We start from the raw sequence: 19,793 nt of genomic DNA, 5'->3' as shown, positions 1-19,793 counted from the left end.
GCATCCGGGTGGTTCAGTCAGTTAAGTGTCACCAAGGGTCTTGGGATCCTGGGGTCTTGGGATCAAACCCCTCATTTGGGCTCCCTGCTCAGCAGGAGCCTGCTTCTTCCTCTCCCTCTGCCTACAGCTCCACCTGCTTGTGTGCATGCTCTTTCTGTCAAATAAATAAGTAAAAATCTTTTTAAAAAATAAAGATTTATTTGTTTATTTGAGAGAAAGAGAGAGTGGGGTGGGGGGGGCAGGAGGGGCAGGGAGACCTGGAGAGATAGAATCTCGAGCAGACTCCCCACTGAGTATGGAGCCCAATGTGGGGCTGGATCTCATGATCCTGAGCTGAAATCAAGAACCAGAGGCTCAGCTGACAGAGTCACCTAGGTGCCCCTGCACCCATTTATTATGAAGACCCCTTAGCAAATGTCAATACCCATCAAAGTGTACTTATATTCCACATTAAAAAGTTTTGGTGGTAACCTGTTTAGAAGGTTTCTAAAATAATTTAATAATTTCAAATTTAGTTAGGAACAAGTTTCATTTTTCTTCTAGAATTAAAAGTGATTTTTTACATATATATCATATGTGTATTATAGATTCTATATAACTCCATGAGATGGTTTTCAGCTGATTGGTTAATTTAATCTTATTTTGTAGACTTTTTAAAAAAAGATTTTATTTGCTTATTTATTTGAGAGACACAGAGAGAGAGAGAATGAGCAGGGAGAGGAGCAGAGGGAGAGGGAGAAGCACACTCCATGCTGAGCACAGGGCCTGAATCGGGGCTTGACCCTGAGATCATGACCTGAACCCAAATCAAGAGTCCGACGCTCAACCAACTACATCATCCAGGTGCCCCTTTTCCTTTTTATTATGAAGAATTTTTAAAATATACAAAGGTAGACAAAACAGTGTAATGAACCATTCTTATGTCTTTGTCGCCCAGCTTCAGCTTATGGTTAAATGTGTTTCATCTAGCTCCCCATTCATTTCTCCTTTCCCATATTATTTTAAAAATTTTTTAAAGAATTTATTTATTTGATAGAGAGATCACAAGTAGGCAGAGAGGCAGGCAGAGAGAGAGGGGGAGGCAGGATCCTGGCCGAGCGGAGAGCCCAATTCAGGGCTCCATCCCAGGACCCTGAGATCTTGACCTGAGCGGAAGGCAGAAGCTTAACCCACTGAGCCACCCAGGCGCCCCTTATTTTAAAATTTTAATTGAGATATAATCCACATAAAATCCACCATAAAATTCACCCTTTTCGAGTGTACAATGCAGTGGTTTTTAATAACGAAATTGTGCAACCATTACTGTTCAATGATTGTTAGTATATTCATGGAGTTATACTACCATCACGAGTCTCTTTTTTTTAAAGATTATTTATTTATTTATTTGGCAGACAGAAATCACAAGTAGGCAGAGAGGTGGGGTGGGGGGGAGTAGGCTCCCTGCTGAGCAGGACCCTGGGATCACAACCTGAGCCAAAGGCAGAAACTTAACCCACTGAGCCACCCAGGTGCCCCCACAAGTCTCTTTTTATCCTACAGATTTTTCCTTCCAAATATCACTTTTTCCTTTGTAATTATTTGTTGAAGAAATTTGTTTATCCTGTAGAAATTCCATAGTCTGGATTTTGCTGTTTGCATCACTGCAGTATTTTTTTAAAAATATTCCTCTGTCCTCTGTATTTCCTATAAATTGGTAGTTAGATATAGATATCTGATGAGATTCAGGTTCAATTTTTTTTTGACAAGACTACTTCATAGTTATGTTCTAGAGTCACATATTTGTCATCTTGCATTTTGTAATGCTAACAGTGGATGTTCAATGGGTTGATGCATTTATTAGGGGTTGCAAAACGATGATATTGTATCATTCTTTATTACTTGGAATACTCCTGTAAAAATAAAATTTCCTTCACCTACTATTTGGTTTACTCAGTGGTACAGTTTCTTTAGAAAGATTAGCACTTATTGATTTTTGACTTTCATATTTTAAAGCCATCAACTTTTTATCCCCCCCAGGTCTCAAACATTTTCATAAGCAGTGTGTGATAGTGGTTACCGGGTAAAACACCTGCCGGGAGGGACTGCAAGTAGGAAAATAAGGAGGCGGGGCTAGTGGTGACATGAAATTTGACCAAAAGCACATGCATCCTCAGCTACGGCAGATTTTCTCTCTTTTTTTTCCTTGCATCATTTAAGGTTCTCCTATATAAAGGTTTACATTAAAAGAAAAGAAAAGCCACCATATCTAAGAACCTTGAGAAGTTTTGGTTTCCTTGAAGAATACAACCGCTTTTCCCTTATCAATGACAAACATCTGTAAACTATCTGTATTTTCCTGCTTAGCACTGCTCCCAATAATTTCAAAGCCAAGTTTTCTGTTTAATTTTGGAATAGTATATCTGTATATCTGCATTTCCCCTTGATCTTTCGTACCTGTTTCTGTGTTAAAGGTGATTCAAATTTTCTACGAGCAAAAAAGTATTTGAACAAAACATTTTCATATAGCCATCAGTCATTTTTGAAAGTACCTTTCTCTTGTCAGTCTTCTCACTGCTAGGTGTTATTTTGAAAATCTTTACTAACGTAATAAGCCAGAAATGGTTTCTCATTGGGGTCTTCATTTGTATTTCTCCGACTCCTGGTGAGCCTGAACATTTTTCATGTTTATTAACCAGGTTTAAAATTGTTTGCTTCGGAGGTGGCTTGTATTTCATTAGGCAGGAGCTCGGCCAGTCAACTCAAAGACAAGATAAACCCAGGAATACCTCACTCTTATATTTAAGCTTCGACTCCGCCTCTGTTTTTTTTCCTCCACCAACAGAGCCCTTTGTGTATGTCAACGGTCAGGGAAAGGGATCTCAGTCTGCAAAGCCGGCGAAACACTGTATTGCCCCCAAATATGTGTATTATGTGCATATCCTATTTCTGATTTCGGTGTTTATGGAAAGAGTTCCTGAACCCTAACCGTGCCTGGAAGACCGGCCGTCGCGGGGACTCTTTCTGCAGGAGTGGCCTCTCTCACTCGGCCTTCGATTGGCCCTCCTGATCCCGCAGGAGTCGCCGCGACGCGGGCCTGCTCCTCGCGGTTGATACGTGTGTTGAGTGGCTGCTTCTGCCTTTCTCTCACCCCTCACTTTTTTTTTTTTTTTTAGCCATAGCTATGGTTACCACGTCTCTCCCCGCCTCCCTCCACCTACCAAGAAGACGACTGCCCATTGGCTGCCTGTCACCAAGTAAGCCAGTCATTGGTCACTGGTGTGAACAGGGCGCTCCCCCTTCCCCTGTCTCCCGGGTCTCTCGAGGAGCCCTGGAAGGAGGCTCGGCTAGTGTCGCCGGGCCAGGGGCTGCTGGGACCCTGCTGCGGCAATCGTTAGCGGGTCATGTCGGCCGCCCAGGGCTGGGACAGGAACCGCCGGCGGGGAGGAGGTGCCGCTGGCAGTGGCGGCGGCGGCGGAGGTAGCGGGGCCGGCGGGGGCAGTGGGGGCAGTGGGGGTCGGGGGACTGGCCAGCTCAACCGCTTCGTGCAACTCTCCGGGCGGCCGCACCTTCCAGGTGAGTCGTGGGACAGGGTCCTGATAGGTTGCGGGCGCGGTGGGAAGGCGACTGCTACCTTTTCTTTTCTCCCTGGCTTTCTTTTCCTTGGGAGGAGGAAAGGCAGGCCCACGCATAGCAGAGGGATTGGGGCATAGAGAAAAAGGAAGGGTATCTTTGAGGTCAGGGAGGGAGCAGGAACACAGCGAAAAGAAGTATTTTTGCTCTGTTGAAAGCTCTGTGCTGAGAGTTGTGTTTTCTTTTCAAAGGAGAGGCCGCTGTTTCATTGACATTCCCAAATGTTTCGCCTATTCTGTTCCCAGGCTCGTCCTCTTCCGCAGTTTGATCTTGTAAAAGAAAGACATTGGCGCCTAGCTGTGAGAAATTATTTTTAAAAGGGTGCTAGATTGAGGAGAGAAGAGGGAAGAGCATTCCAAAGGGTGCTTTTGTAAAAACCACTTGGAGTGTGTAAGAGTTAGGCATTCTGAGACAAGAAAGGAGGAGGAGGAAAGGCGCGGGGTGGGGTAGGGGGGACGGGAGGGGGTGTTGGGATGTGGCTGGGAAACAGAGCCAGGAGAATTAGGAAAAACTAGTTAAATTATTAATATTTTGGAATATCCAGAGCAGAGTCTGGATTTTAAGGGGGGAGAAAATGAAGATCAAGAATATACTTAGTGACAAAATTATGCTGCCTTTACTGTATAAAAACAGCTGATTGAGAATTGGAAAAATGCGCCCAATGTGATTATTTTACGTTTTGGCCTACAGTTTCCTATCCTTGAGTTCAGATGCCTTAAAAAACAAAGACAAATCAAATCGATGTGTGTGTGTGTGTGCAGACAATTTTAAAAAGATAATATTTGTAAGTTAAGTATAGTAGGGGGGAGATAGGGAAGTAAATATTGTTCAGAATATCAAATATTATGTTGGGCAAGCTTATTTCTACCTTGAAGAGAACTATCAGGAATTATGTGTTAATCATTCACCATATTGTTTGTGAATAATGTTGAAGTTGATTTTATCAGGGATGTATTTGTTTAACCAATGAGTTTTGAGAACATGATGGTTTTTGATTTCCTTTTACTACCATGACTGTACTTCCAAGTAGTCAACAATTATTTGATTAATTTTAAGATAACAAAGAATTTTGCACATTGAATGAGACAGTCGCTTGTTTGTGATGAAGTTATTGATGTGTGTTAGAAATGCACATTAACCATTTCTGTGTGCCATTAAAATTAACAATGAAGCAGTTTTAAATAGTCGAATATATAATATACTAGGAGTTGGGTTTGGGACTGGGTGATAGTATCAAACTGGGTATTCTGGAATTGCTAAATATGTGATCTTTAAAAAGAGGGAAAAAAAGAGAAATCCTTTTTCTTACCCAAATGAATAGTAAAAAACTATATTTTTGTATTGGAAGATTTGAAGATAAATCTCTTGCCAAAGACTGTTACCAGTTTGCCCTCTACTACTACTTATATTTAGGTCTTTGATCTCAGATTGATTATACCATGGGCTGGGTATAGGCATTCCCAGGCTCCCAAGAACCTGGTTGGTGCACTTCCTCACTGCCACCACCTGATGGCAGTGGAAGCCATGATTTCTGATAATGGGGCTTAGGTGTGGAGCTATTTCTGCATTTCCTTAGCACACAAGGCCAAGGAACAGCCATTTGTCCAGAGGTAAAGATAAACGTGTTTAAGGTGTGAAAATCATGTGATGGGGTGATCAGCCTTTTCTTTTTCCTTTCTTTTCCCCTTGATTGGCGCTTCAGTCTTCCTTCTCAAATAGGCGGCCTCTGCCATTTATTCACTTTCAGAATCAGGAACATCAGATATCTCAATATATTGGGAATTCTTTTACACCAATTCATTATTTTCCCTTGCATGACATTTTAAGTCTCTCCCCACTCCTGCTCCCCTGGAATGAAAGGTTGTATATTGAGGTGTTTAAAAGATTTTAGGTGGTGGCGAGGGTTAGAAATATCTAGCCCCATTTTATGGCTGACCCTGAGGTTAAATTTTTTTTTTTCTTTTTTAAGGTTTTGTAGCTAACTTTCTCTCTCCATTGAACTCTAATCCCGTTTTCCTTTTTTCATCCTTCTCTACCAAGACTTCCAGATACTAAGTGTCCAGAACGCCTTCTTACTTTTTGCACACCCACTATCCAGTTCCCGGTAAAACAAAACAAAATAATCTGATCTTCCTGGAGTGTTGTCTCTCTTTCAGTGATAGCATCTTTATCCATGCAGTCAGGCAACCTTGGGCCTCTTCCTTAAATTTTCTTTTCCCTTGCATTTCAGGTGTGATTAATCACCCAGTTCTGTTTAGTTGAGTTCTACTATAACTCCAGTCCAGTCTGCCATTATCCCTCACTTAGGTCTCCTACAGTAGCTTTCTTTTTTTCCTTTATTTTTCCCCTGCAGTAGCTTTCTAAGCAGTCTTCCTGCTTCTACTCTTGCCCTCCAGTGCATACAGCCCATTCATCTTTTGCAAGCACAGATCTGTTCTGAACTCTGCTTACAACCCTTTACTAGCTCTTCATTGCTTTTAGGGTAAGGCAGAAATCTTAAACACCACCTAAAAGGTACCGCATTGTCTGTCTAATTCTCGAATTAATTCTACATCACATGGTTTGCTCTTCGATCGTTTTCTGTTTCATTAGACATATCATGCTCCCTTCTGCCACAGGGCCATTTCACATGCTATCCCATCGTATAAGAACTCTCTTACTCCTCATTCTGGTTTTTTTTTTTTTTTTTTTAAGCTTCTCTTCCATTGGAACTTAGCTCAGTCACACTGTGTTTTCAGGAAAGCCTTCTTGGACCTTCCCTGATTTATTCTCTTCTCCCTATACACACTCATAGTGCCATGTGGTTTTCCTTGGGGATACTTACCATTTATGCATGATTCCTTGATGTGCAGGATTTGATACTCTTGATACACACACTAATTATGTGTGTATATGTACATATATGTACATATGTACATACACACACATATATATTCTCAAATTCTAAATGAGTGCATTGGCATTATATGTAAGCAATTAGTTTCTTGTGAATTTGATTGATTAGTGGGTTCAATCCTCTACAGACCCATTGACTCTGGACAAATGGATAAAATCAAATTCTTACACATAAAAATAGATTAGACTCTGCATTCATTGTGAGAACACAAATGATATTTTGTGAAACCTTGTGAAACCTTGCTTCTTATCTTTCTTGCTGTCTCCTAAAATGTAGTAGTGGTTATGTGTTTGCCCCCTAGACCAAGAAATTCATAGCTTGTTGGTCCTGGATTTCTAACTCATAATCTGTATATGCTCAGTATAGAACAGGGAACATTTTTATACAGGAAGTATGCAGAGGTAGAGCTCAGGGGCAAGAAGATCCTGGGGATAATAGAACAAAAGTTACTATTGTAATTTCCCTGTGTGAATTTGGTTAAATACAATGTTTTACTTGGGATAACACTTAACATTGCTGCTAATGAAAACTGAAAAACTGACAAAGGAAAAATGTAACAACTGGTAAAGCTGGGCAAAAATAGCATTGAAATCCTAATTTAAAAATGTGAAATGTGATATATGTTCATGACATGAAATCCAAATGGTGCTAAAGAGCGTATGATACAAGGCAAGTTTTCCTTCTACCTTTGACCCCAGATAACTGGCTTCTTTCCCTAGAAGCAACCGATGAGAAATTTCGTGTGTGTGTGTGTGTGTGTGTGTGTGTGTGTGTGTGTCTAGAAACAGTAGCATTTCTTTGTTTGGAGGGGCATTTAAAATGGTTGCAGTCTTGCTAATGTAAATGATGATACAATGAATATCCCTCTACACGTTTTTACACATGAATAAGTCTGTCTAGAATAAATTCCTAGAAGTGCAATTACTGGGTCAAAGGCTATGTACTATTGAAATTTTGACAGAGATTGTCAAATTGCCTTCCATAGAAGTTGTAGCAGTTTATGTTTCACTGTTGGTGTTGGGTGCTGACCCCCCCACACCCTTGGTAATAGAGTGGGTTATCAAACTTTTTAAAAATTGCCAACTAGTAGGTGTATTTTTCTTCATCTTTTCAATAGATATAAGAACTGTATTTGTGAACTTTATTAATAACATTTGCTTATATTTTTTATTCACCTGGTTATATTTTTTTTGTTCATTTTTCTGTTGGGATATTGAATATTTTTTATAGAAACTCTGTATTTTAAGGAAATTGTTGTCTTTGATATGTGTTGCAGATATTTTTCACAGTTTGTCATTTAGCTTTTACTTTGTTTCTGGTATATTTTTTCAGCAGAAATTTAAAAATTTTTTGTAGTTATAATTATCAATCCTTCATTGGATTTTAGCTTTTTGCATCATAAGAAAGGCCTCCCCTATTTTAACTATTATTTCTGACTAAAATGAAAATTCTTATTTTTTTTCTTGGTACTTTTATGATTTTAAGTTAAATGCACTTATCTATACAAAATATAAATTATGTAAAGTATTAAGATAAGAATCTTATATTTTTCCAAGTGGCTATGGGTTTATCACAGTATTGAAATATTATCTGTAGATACACTTAGTTCCTTCATATGATTTGGGGTTCTTACTGGCACTTTTATTCTGTTCCATTGATTAGTTCATCTGTTTGTACCTTAATGACCTCATTCTTTGAGTATAGCCTTCTCTACTCTAGTTCCAGAGTTTTCCTGGATATTTTTGCTTGTTTAGCTCCTCTCCCCCATTCTGTTGCTCTTATTGGTAGAATGTTATATTTACAGATTGATTTAGAGATATTTGATGTGTTTTCGAGGTTCAAACTTCTGTTCAAGAACAGGGGATATATTCATTTCTTGTTGTTTACGTCTTCTTTTGCATCTCTCAATAACATCTTAAAGTTTTTTTCATAAAGACCCTCCACATTTCTTGTTATGTTTAGCCCTTGGCATTTTATCTTTTTTGTTGCTATTGTAAATGGAGTTTCTACTTTTATTATCTCTTTTATCTTGTTGTACCTAGCCGCTTTTAACCCACTGAGCCACCCAGGTGCCCCCCCTAGCCATCTTTAGAATTCTAATACTATCTGTAATAGTTTTCCAGTTGTTTTTCTAGGGCTTTGCAGTTAAATGATCACATTATTACCAAATAAAGATAATTTTATCTACTCCTTTCCAATTTTTATACTTACTTCTTTCTTTTGTCAAATTAATTTGGCTAATACTTTCATTAAACAGTAAGACAGTAGTGGATCTTTCTCTTATTCCTGACTTCAGTTGGATTTTTTTTTTTTTTGTGCTTTCCTGTTAAGGTTAGATCTGACTTTAGCTTGAAGTGTACCTATTTTATCATGTTAATGTTATTCCACTATTGCCATTTTATTAAGATTTCTTAATATGGAAATAAATTTTTGGATGCCTGAGTGGCACAGTCAGTTGAGCGTCCGACTCTTGATTTCACCTGAGGTCCTAATCTCAGGGTCATGAGATTGAGCCTTGTATACCGCTCCACTCTTAGCGGGGAGTCTGCCTAAGATTCTCTCCCTTTCCCCGTCCTGCTTATACCCTCTTTGAAATAAAGAAATCTTAAAAAAAATATGGAAGTAAATTTTGTCAAAAGCTGTTTCAGCTTCTTTGGAAATTATGTAATTTTCATCTACTATTGTGATGAATTGTACAATAGATTTACCACACCATCCTTGCACTCCTGAATCAGCTCTCTTGGTCACCATGTATTATTATTTAAAATGTGCTGCTGGGTTTTATTTGCTAACTTTATTTAGAAATTTTGTATCGTTCCTCATAAGCTAAATTATTTTGTAATTTTTTGTGTTTTATCTTTGGTTATGCCACTTTCATAAAAATTATTTCAAAATTCTCTGTTTTTGTTTGTTTTCTTTCTCTCTCTGGCTAAATGGCATTGAAGTTGAAGATTTGATTAAATTACCTGTGAAATCTTTAGACCTTGAGTGTTTGGGGGAAGACGATCTCTTTGACCATTATGTCTACTTTTATGATAATTTGCTTACAATGTATATTTTGGGGGGAAGCTTTGATAACTTACATCATATTAGAAAATAATCTGTTTCATCCAAGTTTTCAAAATTATTTTGTGTACAGTTGAGCAAGATATTCTTTAATGATTAAAAACATTCCAAAAAAATAAAAATAAAAATAAAAACATTCCCTGGGGGGATCTGGGTGGCTCAGTCATTAAATGTCTGCCTTTGATTCAGGTCATGATCCCAGGGTCCTTGGATGGAGCCCTGCATCAGAATCCCTGCTTGGCAGGAAGCCTGCTTCTCCCTCTCCCTCTCCCAATCCCCCTGCTTGTGTTCCTTCTTTTGCTGTATCTCTCTCTGTTAAATAAATAAGTAAAATCTTAAAAACAAAACAAAAATTTCCTGGGTTTTTTTTCCTTAGTCTTTGGATTTTTTTTTTAAATTAGTTTTACTGTTTTCTCTGCTTTCTTATTTATTACTTTTTCTTTCATTGTTTTAATGATTTGTTTAGCTTTTCTTAGATTTATTTTGTGATTGTTTTTCTATCTTCTCATGTCGGATGCTTAATGTTCTTGTTATTCATTCTAATTGTTTAAACTATAAGATTTCTTCTAGGGGCATTTGGGTGGCTCAGTTAGTTAAGCATCTGCCTTCTGCTCGGGTCGTGATCCCAGAGTCCCCTGCTCATGCTCTCTCACTCTCTCATTCTCTCTAAAATGAATAAAAATCTTTAAAAAGAATATAAAAAAAAAAGATTTCTTCTAAATACTGCTTTAGTTGTGTTCTGTAGGTTATAGACTTCCAGTTGCATTTTTTTCCCTTAATATCTTGCAATTCCATTTTTAATTTATTTTCTTTAGTACAAGAGTAGTTAATCTTTTAAACTTTTTCTTAACATTTCCATTTATGTTTTGAATAGCTTGAGATATAATTCAAATGCCATGAAGTTCACCATTTAAATTCACCATTTAACAACCAGTGGTTTTTAGTATAATCAGATATGTGCAGTTATTACCACAGTCAATTTTAGAACATTTTCGTTACCTCAGGAAGAAACCCCATATCTTTTAGCTACTATTCCCTTATCCTCCATTTCGGTTCCCCATCCCAGCCCCATTTCACCTCTAAGTAACTACTAATTTACCTTTTGTCTCTGTAGATTTCCCTATTATGGACTTTCTTATATGAATGGGATTGTGTGGTATATGGTCTTTTGTGACTGCTTTTTTTTACTTTGCATAATGTTTTCAAAGTTTATGCATGTTAAAGTGGCAGATATCAATACTTCATTCCTTTTTATGGCTAAATAATATTCTGGTGGTACGGATAAACAACATTTTGTTTATCCATTTATCCATTGATCATTTAGACTATTGCTACTTTTTGGCTATTAAGAATAATGCTGCTATAAATTGAATAAAGGTTTCTATGTGAACATAGGTTTTCATTTCTTTGGGGTATATACCTAGGAGTGAAATTGTTAGGTTATATGGTAACTCTGTGCTCTATGTATATTCATTTTAGGAACTGTCAAATTTTTCTAAATTGGCTGGAATTTTACATTCCTACCATAAGTGTTTAAGGGTTCCAATTTCATCATGCTCTCTCCAACACTTGTTATTATCAATCTGACTTTTTAATGCTAACCATCCTAGTGTGTTTGAAGTGGCATCTCATTGTGGTTCTTGATTTGCATTTCCCTGATGACTTAAGATGTCAAGCATTTTTTCTTTATTTCTTTCTTGCTTTCTTTGTTGCTCTTCCAACTTTTTTGAGGTAATTGACATTGAGCTTCTTTTCATGTGCTTCTTGACTAATTGTATGTCTTCTTTGGAGAAATGTCTTTTAGCTACTTTGCCCCATTTAATTAATCAACTAGTTGATTAATTAATATTTTGAAAAGTAAACTCTCAGTGGGTTAAAGCCTCTCCCTTCTGCTCAGGTCGTGATCCCAGGGTCCTGGGATTGAGCCCCAAGTCGGGCTCTCTGCTTGGCAGGGAGCCTGCTTCCCGCCCCCCCCCCCCCCCCCGCCTGCCTCTCTGTCTACTTGTGATCTCTGTCTGTCAAATAAATAAATAAAATCTTTAAAAGTAAACTCTCCACCCAATGTGGGACTCAAACTGATGACGCCAAGACCAAAAATTGCATGCTCTGCTGATTGAGCTAGCCAGGGCCCCCTGCCCCATTTTTTTTTTTTTTAAGACTTTATTTATTTATTTGACACAGAGAGAGAGAGATCACAAGTAGGCAGAGAGGTGGGCAGAGAGAGAGAGAAGCAGGTTCCCCGCCAAGCAGAGAGGCCCGATGCGGGGCTTGATCCCTGAGATCATGACCTGAGCTGAAGGCAGAAGCCTAACCCACTGAGCCACCCACGTGCCCCCCCGCCCCATTTTTAATTGAGTTGACTTTTACTATTGAATTTAAGAGCTCTTTACGTATCCTAGTTACAAGTTCCTTGCAAGATACATGATTTGTAAGTATTTTTCATGTTCTGTCTTTTACTTTCTTAATTGTGTTGTTTGAAGCACAAAAGTTTTAAATTTTGGTGAAGTCCAGTTTATCATATCTAAAAGCCTTTCCAAATCCAAGGTCATAAAAGCTTATCCCTGTGTTTTTTATATTTATGCTTTGATTCTTTTTGAGTAAGTTTTAATGTTTGGTGTGAGGTAAGGGTTATCTCAACTGACTGTCCTTTTTTTCCAACTCCATTTGTTGGAAAGACCATTCTTTCTCCATGGAATAGTCTTGGCATTCTTGCCAAAAACCAGTTGACCATAAATATTCAGGTTTACTTCTGGACTCTCGATTCTGTTCTGTTCATCTGTGTGTCTGTTCATGTGCCAGTACCACACTGCCTCTCATACTGTTACTTTGCAGCAAGTTTTGAAATCAGAAAGTGTGAGTCCTCCTACTTTATTCTTTTCCAAGATTGTTTTGGCTATTCTAGGTCCCTTGCAATTCCATATAAATTTGAGAACCAGCCTGTCAATTTGTATGAACTCAGAGATTCTCATAAGGATTTGCGTTGAATCTGTACATCAGTTTGGCTATTAAGAATAATGCTGCTATAAATTGAATAAAGGTTTCTATGTGAACATAGAAAAATGTTAATATAGAATTATAGAATTAACATTATAACTAATATTATAACATTATAACTACTAAAAAATTATTATGTTTTCAGCAGTGTTTGTACTCCTTTATAATTAACATTATATAGAATATATAACATTATATAGAATTAATTATAGAATTAACATAGAATAATGTTAATAATAATGTTAAGTCTTCCAATCCCTGAATATGGGATATTTTTCATTTATTTAGATCTTCTTTAATTCTTCATATAAATTTTTTTAAGTTTTGTAATTTAAATCCAATTAATTAACATATAATACAGTATTTGCTTTAGGGTTATAGGTCTGTGATTCATCAGTCTTATATAACACCCAGTGCTCATCACAACACATACCCCCACCATGTCCATCATCCAGTTATCCCAACCCCTCACCCAAGAGTCTCTTATGGTTTGTTTCCCTCTCTGGTTTCATCTTGTTTCCTTTTTTTTCCTTTCTTCCCCTATGAGCCTCTGCCTTCTTTCTTAAATTCCACATATTAGTGAGATCATATGATAATTCTCTTCCTCTGATTGACTTATTTCACTTAGCATAATACCCTTTAGTTCCATCCACATCATTACAAATGGCAAGATTTTATTTTTTGATGGCTGTGTAATGTTCTATTATATATTCACCACATCTTCTTTATCCATTCATCTTTTGACGGACCTCTGCTCTCTTTCCATAGTTTGGCTATTGTGGACATTGCTGCTATAAACACTGGATTGCAGGTGCCCCTTTGGATCACTACATTTATATCTTTGGGGTAAATACCCAGTAGTGCAACTGTTGGGTTGTGGGGTAGCTCTATTTTCAACTATCTGAGGAACCTCCTTACTGTTTGACGGAGTGGCTGCACCAGCTTGCATCCCACCAACAGTGTAAGAGGTTTCTCCTTTCTCTGCATCCTTGCCACCAACATCTGTCATTTCCTGACTTGTTAAATTTTAGCCATTCACGGGCACCTGGGTGGCTCAGTGGGTTAAGCCTCTGCCTTTAGCTCAGGTCATGAGCTTAGGATTCTGGGATGGAGCCCTGCATCGGGCTCTCTGCTCAGCAGGGAGCCTGCTTCCCCCCACCTCTCTCTCTCTCTCTGCCTGCCTGTCTGACTACTTGTGAGCTCTCTCTCTCTGTGTCAAATAAAAAAATAAATAAAAATTAAAAAAAAAAATTAGCCATTCTGACTGGTGTGAGGTAGTATCTCATTGTAGTTTTTTTTTTTAAAAGATTTTATTTATTTATTTGACAGATAGATCACAAGTAGGGAGAGAGGCAGGCATAGAGAGAGAGGAGGAAGCAGGTTCCCCGCCAAGCAGAGAGCCCGATGAGGGGCTCGATCCCAGGACCCCGGGACCATGACCTGAGCCGAAGGCAGAGGCTTTAACCCACTGAGCCACCCAGGCGCCCCTATCTCATTGTAGTTTTGATTTGTATTTCTCTGATGCCAAGTGATGTTGAGCTCTTTTTCATGTGTCGTTTGGCCATTTGGATGTGTTCTTTGCAAAAATGTCTTCGTGTCTTGTGCATTTCTTGATTGGATTATTTGTTCTTTGGATATTGAGTTTGGTAAGTTCTTTATAGATTTTGGATACTGGCCCTTTATCTGATATGTCATTTGCAGATACCTTCTCCCATTCTGTCGGTTTTGTTGACTGTTTCTTTTGCTGTGTAAAAGCTTTTTATCTTGATGAAATCCCAATAGTTCATTTTTGCCTGCTTCCCTTGCCTTTGGAGATGATCTTCTTTAATTCTTTCAACAATGTTTTATGGTTTTTATTTATTTATTTATTTTTTTAAAGATTTTATTTATTTATTTGACAGAGAGAGATCACAAGTAGACAGAGAGGCAGGCAGAGAGAGAGAGAGGGAAGCAGGCTCGCCGCCGAGCAGAGAGCCCGATGCGGGACTCGATCCCAGGACCCTGAGATCATGACCTGAGCCGAAGACAGCGGCTTAATCCACTGAGCCACCTAGGCGCCCCTGTTTTATGGTTTTTAGAGTTCATTTATATCTTGCTTGCTTTTCTCAGTCCTGTTGTCCATGTCCATTACTATGTTTTCAGCAGTGTTTGTACTCCTTTATGCTATGTGCAATGAAGATTTCATTTCTGTGTTGGCTTTATTTTTTCCTCCCATTTCTTTCCTGCTTCCAGCCTGCTTATATTTCATCTCTTCTATGGTCTATCTTCTTTGAGTTAGAATCTCTTAAATCTGTTCTGCCTTTGAAATACCATTAATTTAAGATAGTACAGTTTACTATCTTCCACTTCCTACCATGACCACTATACAAGGAATACAAGCTCATTATTAAAATTTGGAAAATATTGAGTGAAAATTTGAAAATCATCCATACTAATTCCACTTAAAGACCAAGAGATCAACATTTTGATATCTTGCTTTCCTTTTAGTTCTTTATCAGTGAATTATGTTTTATTTAGTACTATATAAGTAATTATGTATGACTAGCAACAACTAGGGATTCTGTTCAAAACTGTTGTATTTTAAAATGTTTTAATAATAAACACTCATTTATATTTTCCCTTATTTTATCAGGAAGAATCTATTCCTCCTCAATTTATTATATGAATAACCTTTTAGATTTTCTTCTAACTGATGTGTCCTGTTTTGTTTCTCTCCTTTACAGCCAAGCTTTCAGAAATAATAGACTCTTTTAAATTTTTTTTCTCTTCAATCTATTGCAGTCTCACTTCTGCCTCCATTGTTCCACTCAGGTGCTCCTGTTAAGGTAATAACTTCCTAATTGCCAAATCCACTAGATTTCTTGTAGTCTTCATCCTGCCCAACTTTTCTAGATCCTTGTTTTGACTACCTCCTGTACTAAGTATAATACTAGGTATAGAGCCTAAGAATACGTAAAATTAGACAAAGTCTCTATTCCTGAAGAGCTCTTAGTTATCCTTTTAGCTCTTGAACTTCTCATTAGTTTTCCTTTATCTGCCCCTTAATATTAGTATCTGAGAATATATGCTTGTTTATTTATTTTCCCTTCCTACTCTTAGATTTTCCCTGGGTGATATACTAATCTCCCAACAATGCCTAAATCTGTCTCCAGCCCAAACCTATTTTCCTGGTCTGTTTGGCAGTGGCTACTAGACGTTACCACCCAAGTTACTGAAGAGTGTCTTAAATTCATCATGTCCAAAAATAATGTCATCACCTTTCCTGCCAAACCTTTTCTTCCTTTTTGTTCCTTATCTGTTTGTTCCTTATTTGTTTCATGGCTAACTCAACAATTTAGTGATTCAAGCTAGAAACCTGAGAATCACAGCAGACTCCTCCCTTTTCCTTATTCCTTATCCAGTTGGTCACAAATCACTCCTCTTTACCCTACTTCTTCTGTTTGTCCCTTTTAAACCTCTCCAACTTCACCATCGATGTCTTTCATTTTATATTTCGGCTATATAGAAGTACTTGTAGTTAGTAACTTAAATTCTCAGAATAGGGTGGAGAGAGAGAGAGTAAAAAGAAAAGACTTGTAGCTTACAGCAGTCCCGCACTGTCATTATTCCGTGCACACCATTTCTTCTTCCCAGAGTTCCGTTCTCCTATTTGTCTTCTAAGACCCACTCAAGTATACTTTATACAGCTTCTTAAAATTCTCTTTTTTAGTGCAAATAGGTTACTTGTACAGAGTAGTCACAGTGTATCGGTAAAACACATGTTCAAGGTGTTTTACAGTCATCAACTTATTTCTCCTCATAACCTTGTGAGGTAAGTAACTTTTGCATCCTCTTTTCTGACGGGGAACTGAGGCTTAGTGAGAAACTACATAACTTGTGTAAAGTTATATAGCTAATAAATGTCAGAGTTCAGATTCAGGCCAGTCTGTTGGACTTCAAAGCCTATGCTCTTGTGCCTCTTCTGTGTGCCGCCACCTTCCTTTGTATGTGTGTACAAAGGATCACGGTGCTTAAGTATGCGGAATTGCGATTGTTTCTCAACTTACCTGCTTACTAAGTGTGGGTTCCTTAAAGACAAAAATAATGTCTTGGGCGCCTGGGTGGCTCAGTGGGTTAAGCCGCTGCCTTCGGCTCAGGTCATGATCTCAGGGTCCTGGGATCGAGTCCCGCATCGGGCTCTCTGCTCGGCAGGGAGCCTGCTTCCCTCTCTCTCTCTCTGCCTGCCTCTCTGCTACTTGTGATCTCTGTCTGTCAAATAAATAAATAAAATCTTTAAAAAAAAATAATGCCTTATTCCTTATCATATTCTACAGAAACTTAGAACACTGTCCAGCTTTTAGTAAAAAAAATTTATTGAATGAATAATTATCAACATCTGTGGTTATTCATGCAAAAGAGTTGTTTTACATTACGTAGTCTAAAATACTTTTTTTTTTTACTAAGGAATTTAGCACATACAATTTTTTTAAAAGATTTAATTTATTTATTAGAGAGATTGTGTGCATGCGCACAAGTTGGGGGGAGGGCCAGAAGGAGAGTGAGAAGCAGATTCCCCGGTGAGCAGGGAGCACAATGCTGGGCTTCATCCCAGAACCCTGGGATCATGACCTGAGCTGAAGACAGATGCTTAACTGACTAAGCCACCTAGGCACCCCTAGCACATACAATTTTTGTATGGCTTTTCTAAATATTCTCTTTTTCCAAGTACACTTTTATGTTGAATATTATCAGAAATAGTTGTAGCATTCTTTTTCCATCTGTGCCTTTATTCTGTCCCCTCCTGCTTATTCAGAAAATTTACATTATCACTTCTCTGTCCTCTGTCTTCAACCTTTTTCTCTCCATCAAATCATTCCTCTAGCATTTGAGCTTTCAGTTTCGTCTCTTCTAATTTCTCCTTTTCTCTTCATAGCCAAGTTTGTGAAGGCATCGACTAGAGTTGCTGACTTCATCACCATACCTCCCCATCACATCTTTGAAGTTGGTTTTGTTAATGTCACAAACGACATATGTGTTGTCAAATCAAATGGATGCTTTTCGCCTCCATCTTACTCTCTCTTCACTTTATTCTTTTTTTTTTTTTTAAGATTTATCCATTTATTTTAGAGCAAGCATGTGAGCCAGGGGGAGGGGCAAAGGGAGAGGGAGCGAGAGAGTGAGAGCAGACTCTCCGCTGAGCAGGGAGCCCTACATGGGGCTTGAGCCTATGACCCTGAGATCATAACCTGAGCCAAAACCAAGAGTTGGCCTCTTAACTGGTTGAGCCACCCAGGTACCCCTCTCTTCATTTTATTTATTTATTTATTTTAAAAAGATTTTATTTATTTATTTGACAGACAGAGATCACAAGCAGGCAGAGAGACAGGCAGAGAGAGAGGAGGAAGCAGGCTCCCTGCTGAGCATAGAGCCCGATGTGGGGCTTGATCCTAGGACCCTGGGATCATGACCAGAGCTGAAGGCAGAGGCTTTAACCCACTGAGCCACTCAGGCACCCCCCCCCCTCTTCATTTTAAAACATGCTTTTCCCTCAGGTTCTCAGGTATTAGGTCTGATTTTCTTTTTATGACTCTGGCCTCTCATACTTAGTCTTCTTTGTCAACTCTTCTTTATCTACCAGGCCTTAATGTGAGTTCTCACGTCTTGATCCTATACCTCCACCTTCTTTATTTCCACTTAAATTTCAAGTATTCTCTTCCAAATCCTTGGTTTTCAGTTTCTATCCATATGCTAGTAAGTTGGGCCACTTTGTAACTTCTGCTCAAATCTTTCTTGAGGGACATGTACTTGCTTTCTTCATGCCTCCACTTACCTGCCTTATACCCCTCAAGTTCAGCATATCTAAAATTGAATTTGTGACCTTTCTTTATTTTGAAGGTGAAGGGGAGCTATTGGACAGTTTTAAGCAGGGGAGTGATATGATTAACATACATCTTTAAGATGTTTTTATTTAAATTCCAGTTAGTCAACAGACAGTATAGTATTAGTTTCAGGTGATTCAGCACTTCCATACATTAGCCAGTCCTCCTAATAAGTGCCTTCCTTAATCCCCAACTCCTGTTTCACCCATCCTCCCACCCACTTCCCTCTGGTAACCAGCAGTTTGTTCTCTATGGTTAAGAGTCTGTTCTTGGTTTGCCTTTCTCTTTCCTTTTTTTCCCTTAGCTCATTTGTTTTGTTTCTTAAATTCTACATATGAGGGGCATCTGGGTGGCTCAGTAGGTTAAAGCTCAGGTCATGATCCTGGGGTCCTGGAATTGAGCCCCACATTGGGCTCTCTGCTCGGCAGGGAGCGTGCTTCCCCTCCTCTCTCTCTGCCTGCCTCTGCCTACTTGTGATCTCTGTCTGTCAAATAAATAAATAAAATTAAAAAAAAATTCCACATACGAGTGAAAGTATATGGTATTTGTCTTTCTCTGACTGAATTAACAGCTCCCTATCCATCAACTGAGGAATGGATAAAGAATGTGTGTGTGTGTGTGTGTGTGTGTGCGTGCGCGCGCACACGCACATATGCACACACACACTGGAATGTTACTCAGCCATGAAAGAGGCATGAAATCTTGACATTTGCAACAACATGGATGGAGCTGGAGAGTATTAGGCTAAGCAAAATAAGTCAGTGATTTACTTTCTTTTTTTTTTTTTTTAAGATTTTGTTTATTTGACAGAGAAATCACAAGTAGGCAGAGGCAGGCAGAGAGAGGGGAAAGCAGGCTCCCCACCCAGCAGAGAGCCTGACGTGGGGCTCGATCCCAGGACCCTGAGATCATGACCTGAGCCGAAGGCAGAGGCTTAACCCACTGAGCCACCCAAGCGCCCGAGTAATTTACTTTTTTTAAAAAAGATTTATTTATTTGAGAGAGAGCAAGTGCATGTGCACAAGTTGGGGGGAGGGGCAGAAGGAAAGAATCTCTAGCAGACTTTCCATTGAGTGTGGAGGCCAACATGGGGCTCATCTCATGACCCTGAGATCATGACCTGAGCTGAAATCAAGAGTGGGATGCTAAACCAACTGAGCCACCCAGGTGCCCCAGTGATTTACATTTTTAAAAGCTCTCTGTAGCTGCTGGATGGAGAATGGAGTATGGGAATTGGTAAAAAGTGAAGCATAAAAGCTGTTTAGAAGACTTGAAGTAGTCTCCTCAAAGGATGATGGCAGCTTGGACTAGGGTACAGTGGTATAGGTGGTGAGAATTGATTGAATATGTGATGTATTTTCAAAGTAGCA

General features: G+C 38.8%; 1 protein-coding gene across 2 annotated transcripts in view; it reads left to right on the top strand.

The window, feature by feature from the left end:
* The first annotated feature begins 3,284 nt into the window (after nucleotides 1-3,284).
* KLHDC10 (kelch domain containing 10) overlaps nucleotides 3,285-19,793 on the top strand; it is a 64,829-nt gene continuing 48,320 nt past the window's right edge. For both annotated transcript variants that reach the window (XM_046020855.1, XM_046020854.1), the window contains exon 1: nucleotides 3,285-3,552. In XM_046020855.1, the coding sequence (XP_045876811.1) occupies nucleotides 3,381-3,552 (172 nt within the window). In that variant the 5' untranslated portion in view covers nucleotides 3,285-3,380. The remainder of the gene's footprint in view (nucleotides 3,553-19,793) is intronic.

Source organism: Meles meles, chromosome 10 (assembly GCF_922984935.1).
Source record: "Meles meles chromosome 10, mMelMel3.1 paternal haplotype, whole genome shotgun sequence".
NCBI lineage: Eukaryota > Metazoa > Chordata > Mammalia > Carnivora > Mustelidae > Meles > Meles meles.
This window is presented reverse-complemented; position numbering and strand designations above follow the sequence as displayed.